This window comes from Populus euphratica, unplaced genomic scaffold (genome assembly GCF_000495115.2).
Source record: "Populus euphratica unplaced genomic scaffold, PopEup_1.0 scaffold56.1, whole genome shotgun sequence".
NCBI lineage: Eukaryota > Viridiplantae > Streptophyta > Magnoliopsida > Malpighiales > Salicaceae > Populus > Populus euphratica.
In genome coordinates, this window is record NW_011499930.1 from 178958 (window position 1) to 191911 (window position 12954).

Here is a 12954-nt window from a genome sequence, read left to right on the forward strand (position 1 = left end):
TTCAAGTGCAAAATGATGATATAAAACCATGATAAAAATGCACTTTTAAGTACTAATCAGCTAGTAATGAGGATGTAAAGTATTCAATAAAAGGAGAATTATAGTATAAACTAAAAAAAATGATGCTTTTATTGTGCACCATCTTATAAAATACTTTTCATTTTAATAATGTTTTTTTTCTTTGCCTCTGTTTTTTTTCTCTCTAAATCTATATTTTTTTCTTTAATTTCACACTTTAACATTTAGTTTATTAGATATTGGACATTATAATTTATTGTGGTATGCTTTATATATGGTTAGCTCGGTCTTATAACCTGTATCACGGAATTGGCTGGTTAACTCAGTTAACTCAAGTTTTTTTTTTTTGTCTTTTGTAATTCATATTTTTTTTTTTAATTTCATTTTTCAACAATGTGATGATTGAGAATTAGACTTTATAATTTACTTTGGTTGCTTTCTTTGAGGTTATCTCAATCTCATGACTCTGTTTGCTGATTTGGCGGGTTAACTCAGTTGACTTAAGTTTTTTTTTCTGTCTTTTTGTAATTAGTATTTTTTCAACTTCATCCTTTAACATGGAGTTGATTATGAATTAGGCTTCATGATTTATTTTTCTTACTTTCTATGAGGTTTATCACAATCTTATAACAAGGGTTATATATTTTTTTATGGTTAACTTGAGTAGACTTAAGTCGTTTTATTATGTCATGTTTTTAAATTAAGTTTTTTTAACTTTCTACCTTCAATAATTTTTTTAAATTGAATTTGACTTCATAATTTATTTGATTTTTTTTCTATGGGGTTATCATAGTTTTATGACCGTATTCACAAGTTTGGTAGGTTAACTCAAGTTAACTCAAGTTAGTTTTTTTTGTTTACTTTGTATAAGGTTATCACAATCTCATGATCCAGGTCACGAGTTTGACAAATTAATTCAGGCCAAATCATTTTATTATTTTTGAATTGTTTTTTTTTCAATTTTATTCTTCAACATTGAGTTGATTGAGAATTAAGCGTTATAATTTGTTTTAATTTGTTTTATATGTGGTTATCATGATCTAGATCAAAGATTTGGTAGGTTAACTTAAATTGTCCCAAATCGATTCAATATCTTGTTATTTCAATATTATATTTTAAAAAAAGATGTTATCTTAAATTTTTGTGAATTAAACCATGTTTTTATTAGTTATTCGAATTATTTTTGGACTTATCAAGTCGATGAGGTCATATTGAATCAACCTCCACTTGATTTAATTTTTTTACTAGAAAAATATTAGCAATACCTATATGTTTTTTTTTGTATGTTAAAAAAATTTAATCCAACTCACAACATATTGCAAGCCAACTATCTAGTCATTGGTTATTTAGCATACACTAAATGTTCAAATTAAGAAAGATGATTTAGAGTAGTAAAGGGAGAATATCTTCTATATAAGATGTCATATTAGTAACAAGATATGTAGTATGATTATTGATAGTGAGAATTGTACTAATATTGCTAATATTACACTTTTTAGAAAATTAAATTTGAACATTACTAAACATCATAGACAATATAGGCTTCAATGATTGAATGAATATGGAAAAGTTAAGGTTAGTAAATAAGTCTTGATGTCTTTTTTAATTAGAAAATATTGTGATGATGGTTTACGTGATGTGGTTCCTATATATATAAGTCACTTGTTATTGGAGCATTCATGATAGTTTGATAAAAGATTAAGGCATGATGGGTTTAAGAATAAGTGTTCTTTTGTAAAAGATGGAAAATCCATCACTTTTGTACCATTTATACAAAATTAGGTCCATGAACACTAATTAAAATTGAAAAAGAAAGTGAGGACGAGGGTATTGAAAATATCATAAGCTTTAAGGAGAGAAAAAAAATTAGATTTACTCGAGAGAGAAAGGAATATCGAGTTGGCCGAGAGTGGAGAAAAGAATAAAGAGAAGAAAATAAAGAAGAGAAAGTTGAGTGTTGAGAGAAAAACAAAGAAGTATAAAAGCTTTTATACAAGAAATATTGTTGTTAAGAATGTTCTTTATGCTAATAATCCTATGCAAAATAGTATTGTTGTCTCTTTGTTGAAGGATTAAGAGGATATATTGCCCATAAGTGATGTACCTAGTGGTGATGGAGTTTGGGTGCATATGAGAAAGAAAAGATTTCTAGCCCATATGAGATTTAAGTTGCAGTCTAGAAAAGATGGTCCATTCTAAATTCTCGATGAATCAACAATAGTATATAAAGTGAATCTTTCATGTGATTATAGTGTTGGTGTTATTTCTAATATTTCTAATCCTTCTTTATTTGATATAGGTGATGATTTAAGGCCAAATTCTTTTGAGGAGGAGGGGAATGATATAAATCGATAAGCATCACAAAAGAATTCATTAAAGATTTAATCGTGCTAATTATAATGTCAAAGGTTAAGAAGATTAAAGAGGCGGGTTTGTGCTTAATGTTTCCTAATATATAGTTTTATAATAACAAGAATAATTTTCACTTTGACTGTTGGATTATATTAAAATTTTACTAGACAATTCTAGAGGCCTTGTTTTATATAGGGCTAAAATTTTATAGCAATTGAAGTTTAGAAAAGTCTTGAGATAAAGATTAGACTCTACTATGTAAAAATTGTATTATATTCTAGTTGACTCAGGATTATCTTCTCTTGATTTATCAATTTTCTACAAGGAAACTTTCTTATTCTTTATGGATTCCTTATTTAGGATGGACATGTAAGCAGTATATTAAGGAATTATCTAGCAAGTGGTTTCTTTATTTTGCAAAGAATCCTAATTATCCAAGGATTATTAATTGGCATTTTAGGAGTAATGATTTTGAAAGGACTCCTAATTTTTTTTGACAAAAAGTTGATAAAATTGAAAAATTAATTAGCGAAATATCCTTATTTCACAAGTATATGCCTTAACCTATTTCAAAATTAGCCAAAAAGGTAAGATATCCTTATAAGGGAGATTTTATATGGCAACCTTTTTTCTCACAAGGTAATTTTTTGATAGCCTTAGTTATTAATGGATTTTATTATTTATTTTATAAACTTTGAGTTATTTTAATTAGGTTTTAATGTCAACCTATTAGTTTATTATGGCTTATTTTATTTTGTAAGCTATAAATACCTTTCAAAAAGGAAAACATGACATATTGGGTTATTATTGATTTTGTTGTAATTTCATGTGCTTGTGTGAGGATTGCTCATACCTATTAATTCATTATTAAACTGTTTTGAACTTAGTAAATTCTTTATTAAACTGTTTTGAACTTAGTAAAGATCAACAGTCTTTGTGATGTTTTTCCTTACACCTTCAATTCATGATTTTTTTATAGTTGTTGGGTTGAGGTCGTCATTTCAATAATTTGATTGCCTTAAATTATGTAATTATTGTCTCAAGTTTTTATTATCCTTAAATCTAATTTTAACCTTTTTAGGTTGTTCTTTCTTGCATGCGGGTTTAAGAGTTATTACTTTTTAGGTTTGCATAAGTTATTCCCCTAAATCCAATAAGAACAATTTTTTATAGAAAAAAAGAGAGCATAAACACTCTTCATCATAAAGAGCTTCCTTAATAAGGTTTTCCCCAACGACTCTGAGGTTAATCTCCTCTAATATTGACATTAGGCATGGGCTACTCCTCAAGCAAGATTTCTCTCTTCTATATTTGATACTTTTTTTTGCTTGACTTACTGCAAAACTATGTTTACATGGTCCATATCCGGTAAGAGATGGGTAACTACCTCTAACTTTCAAGAATTATCTTAAATGAGTTCTTCATTTGTCTATGTTTTAGAGTCAATTTTCTAGAGTCAATTTTCCTTATTGATTATTTTATAGACCCAATTCCATCTACATTAGCCAAAAGATGCAACACATTCAAACATGTACAAGACATAATTATAATTTAACATACCAAATGAAAAGGATCATAAATATCCTAAAATCATTTTTAAATAATTTCTTTTAACAATATAGCCTTAATGTAACTCTAAGTCTTTATGTCACTATGACCATAAAGACTTGTGGGGCTACTAATAAGCTCAATCTAAAATAAATCCTAAATCGAATAATGATGGGTTCAAGATTGGCCATTTAAGCTTACTTATTCATGGTATGATTTTAGGTTTAAAGTAGCTATAACCAAGTTAGTTCACCTACGTCCACCACCCAAAATGGTTTAGGCTCAGGAAAGCCTACTAATCCAAGTTCATGAGGGCTTAAGGGTGGGCTAGGTCCTTCCAAAACCCAAATCCTTGCCATTTTACAAGTTTTGATTTGGCTTGCATAAGCCCACTGTCTAAGTGGTTTGACCTTGGACAAAGCCTAATAAGGAACCCAATTTCTCTTGATGATTCTCTAAAATCCAACAATAAGTCAACTCATGCTCACCATCTTTGTATAGACTTCCCGAGGCATGGTCCAATGTCTAGGGGAAGCCTTTTCCTAGGAAGCTCAAACAAATCATATACAAACCCGATTAGATTTATTTACCTAGACTTACTTCTTTAGATTCAATTTGCACGTAAACTCCATGTAAGAATGGTGCTAGACATTTAATACTAACATAATTCCTCACCATCATGAGTCATACAAAATAGAGATAAGATAAGCTTATGTTAGTGTGGTCGCCTACCTAAATATCTTGTTTTACAAGTTGACAGTGTGATTGCCTATTTGAGCATCCTGCTTTACAAGGTTATAGTACAACCTCTTATCTAAACGTTCTATTTTACAAGTTGACAATGTGGTTGTCCATAATGAGAGGTAATTATTCTACATAATTATCTATAGAAATAAGTAACACAATTTATTTGCATCTCTACTCTTCACACTATGCAAATCTATGGGATTCATGGATACATAGAGGCTTATGAATCACTAGGTACATGACTAAACTTTAAGCTCATCAACTCTTATATACATATATATAAAAGAAAAAAAGAAAAAGAGCTCACATTCCTTTCACCTCTCATTATTCTTACATCTGCACATACACACAATCTAAAAGGTTTCCTCCGCCTGAACTTATGCTAACTTAAGCATTATGGAATCTCATAAGTTATCAAAGGACTTGTTTTTGCAAGTGCTCCAAGTTCAAACAAGTGCTCCAAGTTCACATCACCTTTAACGACTCAGTCTCCCAAACTCATCAATCAACTTGGAAAAGGCTTTTAATCCATTGAAAGTTACTCCGACTCCAGCAGTAATATAATTACTTTCATCTTACAGGCATGAATATGTAATTGATTGGACTTCACAACTTAACATTATATTGAGCTGTAAGTGCTGATTAGTGTAAGATTTTTTCCTACCGTAGATAGAACTATCTGTCCTCTTAAAGATATCATGCATCAGCAAAGTTGGAGCTGCCTTGTCATTGCAAAGATTACAAACAGTGAGTCCTGATACGCGTATAAAGTTCTGTATTATTACTTGAGTAATAATTAAAAACAAAAGATTACACTTTTGTTATATGTAATATACTTAAAAAAGAAAAAAAATGTATACCAGGAAAAAAAAAAACCAGAAGAAAAGCAAATAAAAATCCAAATTTAAGAAACCTGTGTACGCGGTTCGAGAGTGGGAATCCCAAAAAAAGAAAAAAAAATAAAAAAGAAAGACAGCGAAAAACATCGTTTTTTGGACAACAAACGACAAATCCCCTCCTTCTTGCTTGCAAACGTCTTCGCTAAATTTCTTTATGTTTTCTTTCAAAATAATTGTTGAGGGTTAGACTAACAAGGAGCAAAAAAAAAACAAAAAAAAAAAAAACGGTGGCATAGGCAAAAGGGTTAAAGTAGCAGCAGTATACATAGAGGGAGAGAGAGAGTATTTGATTGATCATACAAATAAAAGTAACAGAAATGAACAGGTAGTGCTGGCTGATGGTTTGTTTTTGTTATAATAATAAATACAAGAAACAGAAGAAGAACTGTTATGTTTTTATTCTTCTTGTGTTGTGGGGGTTTGTTTAATTGGTCACAATCGGAAGGAAGTGGATCCTCATCAGTTTCTTTCTCTCTTTTTTTATTAATAACAACAACAAATAATCTCAAGGGTTTCAACTTCATCTGAATTTTGAGATCTAGCTTTCTTCAACATTTTCTTTCTTTCTGTTATTCCTTCTGTTTTAGAGGGCGGAGTTGATTGATTGATTCTTTGGAACCATAGTAGCAATGAGTTCTTATTTTGATTGATTTTTTTTCTTTTTAGCTAGAAATTGAAGGATTGTGAATTGGGTTTTAAGGGATGTTAAGCTTTGTTGAATTAGAACTCGAAAGGTTTTGAATTGGTCGAAATTTGGGTTTTTGGCCACTTGGGATTTTTATTTTTTGGTGAATTTTGTTGGATTTGAGGTGTTTGAGGGTGTGATTGGATGAAAGATTAGGGTTTTATTTTAGGATGGACGAATCACAGGGCACTTCGAATTCGCTACCGCCTTTTCTTGCAAAGGCATATGAGATGGTGGATGATCCTTCCACGGATTCAATTGTTTCATGGAGTCAGAACAATAAGAGTTTTGTTGTATGGAATCCACCGGAGTTTGCCAGGGACTTGCTGCCCAGATTTTTTAAGCATAATAACTTCTCTAGCTTCATCAGACAGCTCAATACTTATGTAAGCCAATTCCTTTTGTTTCTCTTGTTTTTACATGCTTATATGTGTTTGATGTGTGCATGTGGATGTCTGTCTTTCTTCGTTCTTTGTTGATTAGGTTGAATTGAATTGAAATATTTTGATATTGAATAGGGCTTTAGGAAAATTGATCCCGAGCAATGGGAATTCGCCAATGAGGATTTTATTAGAGGTCAACCACATCTAATGAAGAACATCCATAGACGGAAGCCAGTTCATAGCCATTCGATGCAGAATCTTCAAGGACAAGGGTCGAATCTGCTAACTGATTCTGAAAGACAGAGTATGAAGGATGATATAGAGAAGCTTAAACGTGAAAAACAAGCACTTATTTTGGAGTTACAAAAGCAGGAACAAGAGCGGAAAGGATTTGACATGCAAATCGAGGGTTTGAAGGAGAAGTTACAGCAAACGGAATGCATACAGCAAACTATAGTGTCTTTTGTGGCTCGAGTGTTGCCGAAACCAGGTCTTGCATTAAATATAATGCCACAATTGGAAGGTCAAGATAGAAAACGGAGGCTGCCTAGAATTGGTTATCTATACAGTGAAGCCTCTAATGAGGATAACCAAATGGTGACTTCCCATGCTCTGTCTCGAGAAAATGCAGACAGTAATTCTGTTGCCCTGTTAAACATGGAGCAGTTTGAGCAGTTGGAATCATCCCTTACATTTTGGGAGAATATGGTACATGATATTGGTCAAACCTACAACAATTCAACGATAGAGATGGATGACTCTACAAGTGGTGCACAAAGTCCAGCTATATCTTGTGTGCATCTGAATGTTGATTTTCGTCCCAAATCACCTGGTATTGACATGAATTCTGAGCCCTCTGCAGCTGCTGCACCAGAGCCTGTTTCACCGAAGGAACAACCAGCCGGGACTGCTCCCACTGTGGCCACTGGAGTCAATGATGTATTCTGGGAGCAGTTTTTAACTGAGAATCCTGGTTCAACCAACGCACAGGAAGTTCAATCTGAAAGAAAGGATTCTGATGGTAGAAAAGGTGAAATAAAGCCTGTTGATCCCGGAAAATTTTGGTGGAATATGAGGAATGTAAATAATCTTACAGAACAGATGGGGCATCTTACTCCTGCTGAAAGAACTTGACATTGGTTGACAGTTTTTTCAACTTCTGATGCCTCAGAGACTCTCTCTCTCTCTCTCTCTCTCTTATTGAGTATCATGTTTCCCTTGTTAATATTAGGTTTCCTTATAGCTTGCATGGTTAATGCAGACTCCTGTTTAGTTGTGACTCATTTATATAGTAGTAACTATACAGTTATTAAATACTGTTATCAGTCATACAATGCGAATGTCTTTTGGAACCTTTCGGCATCTCTAGTTGAATTGTCTATCTCAGTGACCCAACCTTCTTTCTCTGGTTTCTTTAAGTGCCTACATTTAATTGCATTTTGACATCATCAAGTTTTTGAATGGAGCCTGTCATATGATGCTCTTCAGTGTGGTTTATAACTTCTGTTACGTTTTGTTTGGCAGCAAATACGCTTGTGTGCGCTCTTTGAAATTCTTGCTAATAGCATAATAGTGAAGTGCAAGTGGAATTTCGGTCATTTCTAACTGCACTTGCAGACATTGGAAAATGAATTTTTCTGTTCTACTAGGTGCTTTATCTATTCCAGAAGCTCTGTATTTAGTCTTAACGCTTAACACTGGAAGTATAGTTAGATAGGGTTCCAATACAGAGAATTGACAGACATTTTTCCTCTTCATCAAAACAACAGTACTAGTGTGGTTCTCGAATTTAATTTGCATCTCAACAATGGAATGGTAAACAGAAAAAGGATGTTTCACGCCTGTGCTCAAAGTGCTCTATGATGATGTATACAGTGAATATTTTCTTGTTTGCGCAGACATTTTCTATGCTGAAAGGTGAAAGCACATGTAGCATGATCAAATCTGTTGTTAAAGATGAAATTCTTCTTGAAAACAGAGAGATGGAGCATCTGCGTTTTCTTCCTCTTAGCCAGCTTTAGAGATCGAGTTGCTTACCCTACTAGAACGACATCTTAGTTATAATGACACATGGACTCGCATTTATCATGTTCATTAATCAATATGATCCTATGAAAAGTTGTTCTTGTTAACAAAGATTACACCCTGATTCTGTAGCATGCACTTGTCCATGCATGTGAATTTCTTCCAGCTAAGAGTAATGCTTTTCGCATTTACCAACACCGATGGATTGATGGGGATGGTTTTTTTTTTTTCCCTCTTCTTTAATTGACATGAAATGCAAAACACTGAGAGGGCTGTGAACGGTTCAGTTTTCTGTATACAGGTGGCTCTCAAGATTTTATTTTTAAACTCTCAAAATAAGTTACCATCTATGGGAGATGAATAATCATATGAAGGCGAGGGGAGGCGCTTAGAAAGTTAAAAAGGAGTCGAAATGTTGAAGTTGAAGCTACCTGTATAAGTCAACTATATAGTATAGAAAGGAAGCAACATGCGATTACTTGTCCTCATTCGTTTAGGCCGCGTTTGGACTGTCCAAAGGCGTGCTTGCAAAACCACTAGCACGCGTTGATAATTTCTATCAACCATGAGAAAGTATAGAGCTATGAATTTGTCTGTCACTCTGCTGCCTTCCCCTCAAAGATGTTGAATGCAAACCAGGGACATTGCACAGTTATCCTTTGAACTCACGAGGAAAGGGTCTATCACTCTTTAATACCAGAAGCATAATGGTTAAAGCATTTTTATGCGTTATTAGGACTTGGCTTTGTAATGCTCACGAGTCATAAATATTCTCCTTTCCTCGTTAACGCATCCCTTCTTCCAATTGGGTACCTCGAAGATTACGGTTGATATATACATGCGTTATCTATTTGACCTGGCCGGCCGGAATATTTTATTTTTTTATAAATGAGTACACAAATTTTATAATTTATTTTTTTATAAATTTTATATGAAAAAATTTAAAGTATAAGTTAAAAGATTTACTTATTCATCTAATAAAATAAATGAATAGTCATCTAAGTAATAATAACTAAAAAAATTGAAAAAAATTAAAAAATAGATGTAAATCAAGATATTTAATCTCACAAAATGAAATATCTGCTTATTTATATATACTAAATTTGTTTATTATAATCGATAAAAGATGATAGAAACATATAAGAAATTGAGTGAAAAAAAATATTATGCAAGTTCGGATATATTAGAAATATTATTTTTAAATAAATATTATTTTATAAAATAAAACTTAACTATAAAAAATAAAATAAAAATATTCAAAAATTAAAAACAATTTTTTTTAAAAAAACTTTTATCCAAAAAGGTTTGCAAAACTCGTGGTTTAAATCATGAAATCATGATAAATTGATAAAAAAGAAATTGCGAATAACCACAAAACTAATTTTAATAACAATGTGGAATGATAAAATTATATATAAAAAAAGAGGGAACAAACAATCTCTAACTATATTAACTTTTAAAACTCATGACCCATGTCATTATATTAGAAGCAGGGCAAATAGAAAAACTGTGAAGCCCAATTCTAAACAAATTAGATATTGACGGATGAAACCAAGAAAAACATTAATCACATAAATTATAATTAAAATAATTAGGATGGAAATCAAAATAAAAAATAATTAGAGGGCATAAAAAATTGAAATTAGAGGGTTAAATTGAAAAGAAAAAAAATTAATAAAAAAATCAAAAGAATGAGAACTAAATTGAAAAAATAAAACAACATATACTTTGATTGAATGATGAAATTGAAAATCAATAAAAATTTAACAAAAAAAGCTAAGGAAAAAAATACAAAAGTCAAAAGAATAAGAAACAAATTGAAAAAAATATATATTATAAATTATAATTTAAGGACTAAATTGAAAACATAAATTTTTTTTAAAAGGGCTAAGAACAAAAATAAATAATAAAAAATATAAGAATTAAAATTAAAAAAAAGACGATAAACATATATTTTTTTACTAAAGAGGAAAAATAAGACAAAAATGACTATCATGATAAACCATTCATCATCTGTCACGTGCTATAGGAGCAGAAAAAAAATGCAATGACGCTTTCAAGAATGGAGTGGGAGGCTAGGTTTTATCATGGAGTGACATTATACACGCTGTTCAATGAAAATAAATGCAATTCACATTTTAGAACAAAATGAGCACGCCGCCGTGAGTTTTTCATAATTAAAAATTAAAAATTTAATATACAAATACTAAAATGCACCTCATAACCATAAAAATTATAAATAAACTAATGTGAAATGATAAAAACACTTCTAAATACATACCTTATTTTTTATATTTTTTGAGGGCAAAGACGTATTTAATTATAGTCTAAGGAGGGAAAAACCCAAAAAACCCATTGATCAACAATGCTAGGTTTGTTTTTTTTTTTTTAAGGGTAAAGAAGTGTTTTTATTATTTTAAAACTTATAAAAAGATAAATAACTTTTAATCAACAATTCTAAATTTTATTGATTTTAAGGATAACTAAAAAAAACTAAATCACTTTCACTTTCAAGGTTTTTATTTTTTCTATTAAAAAGTAAAATGATAATTGTACTGTATCGTTAGAGAAAATCTCAATCCCAATATTTCATGTAAATATATAACTCTTGAAATTGTCACTGCTTCGAAGCTAATGATGATGATGATTCATGGAATAACAATTAATTAGAAGCATAATAATTTAACCGCAACAACTTAGCAATTTACAGGAAATTTACAAGTGTGTTCCCACCGTTTTTAACTGAATGACGCGGTGTTTATTCGTAGCAACATTGTTCATTTTCTAGTTCAGTATCAAAACAGGCCTGCCGGAATACCTTAATAATGATATCATGATACTCGTAAGCATTCAATGTCAGATAAAGAGTTCTTCGAGCTCTTCTTCCCAGCTATCTCCTCTTCAGTCATCCCAATCATTGAATCTCTGAAGCCCTTCTGTGGATCAAATGAGCTTTTCATCACAGCGAAATTTTCTTGGTCTGTGAATCCCTCCATTGTTCTATCCCTGACCTTTTTCTTCATTTTCAACTTGGTTTATTTCATGTCTTCGAGTGCTTTTATTCTGCAGATTTCGACTTTTGAAGTTCTGGGAGAAAAAGTGATGCGTTAACTCTTGATTATGTGATCAAGAAATCCCGCGAAAGATGATATCAATTTTTAAAAAAATTAAAAATTAAGTTTAAGAATTTTGATCCAAGTTAACTTCTGACTAACATATATATATATATAAAAACTGAAAGCATTAAAATTAATGAATTAATACCACAAGGACAATTATATATTTAAAGTTATATTTTCTTCTCTATTACAACAAAGAACAACGTATGTTTCAAGCAAAAATAATAATATTATTAATCTGGTGAAATTCACAACAAGAAAAATATTATATAATTCTAAGATAATTAACTCTAATGGATCCATATTAGATTGTAAATTATTAAGCTTTCATCCACACAAGCCTATATCTAAAACAAAACTAAAATACTTAATTTGAGCCAAAACAAACCCAACTAAATTTAAAAATTTAAACTAAAATATTATGATTCAAATAACACTTAAAACAATATAAAAATTAAGTAAAATATTTAAAATAATAAAAGGAAACAATCAGCTCCCTGAACCATTTCTAACTTGATTAATTTTTTTGTAGAGTTAAATCTAACTTGTGTAGAAATAATGTGTGTTTGTCACCTCTTTTAGACCTCTTTTTGAACTTACTGTGTTGAATGATTGATCTTCTTCCCTTATTTGGTTGAATTAATGCTCTAAAAATAGAGAAGATAGTTACTTAGTTCTTCCATTTTAAAAGCCTTCTACAATCACCATTTAAAATAAATAAATCCTGCAAGAGGAAGGAAATAAAACAACAAGAAAAGTCCTTGGACTCCTCTTATTCTCCTTGTAAGGAAATGAATCCTTACTTGTAATGAACAAAAAAATAAGAGGATTTACTCCCACATGATATGGCCTTTGATTTTCATGTTAGATATGAAATCCTTGTCCATCATAAAGACACAATAATCCCTCTCCAATTTAATCTTTAATCTATCCATCATGAATCCAAACTTAGCTAGGATTTTTGACAAATCCTTGTAGGAAAAGGACCTCAATACTTGGAAATGATCAAGATGTCCATATCTGGAATTCTAGAAGTCCAAATGACATTTATTGTTTTTCCTGGAAAGCTGAGACAATTTCCTACAACTTTCATGTTTTTAAGTAGTTCTAATTCTGACATTATCAATGATCTTTTAAGCAGACAAGAGAAGATAAGGATTGTCACCAACTCAAGAGTG

General features: G+C 30.9%; 1 protein-coding gene across 1 annotated transcript; it reads left to right on the forward strand.

The window, feature by feature from the left end:
- Positions 1–5587: 5587 nt before the first annotated feature.
- Positions 5588–8105, forward strand: LOC105135962 (heat stress transcription factor A-4a). The gene is made up of 2 exons (XM_011041077.1): positions 5588–6635; positions 6768–8105. Exons 1-2 carry the CDS (start codon positions 6420–6422, stop codon positions 7764–7766), a joined length of 1215 nt encoding a protein of 404 aa, XP_011039379.1. The 5' UTR covers positions 5588–6419; the 3' UTR covers positions 7767–8105.
- The last annotated feature ends 4849 nt before the right edge of the window (positions 8106–12954 follow it).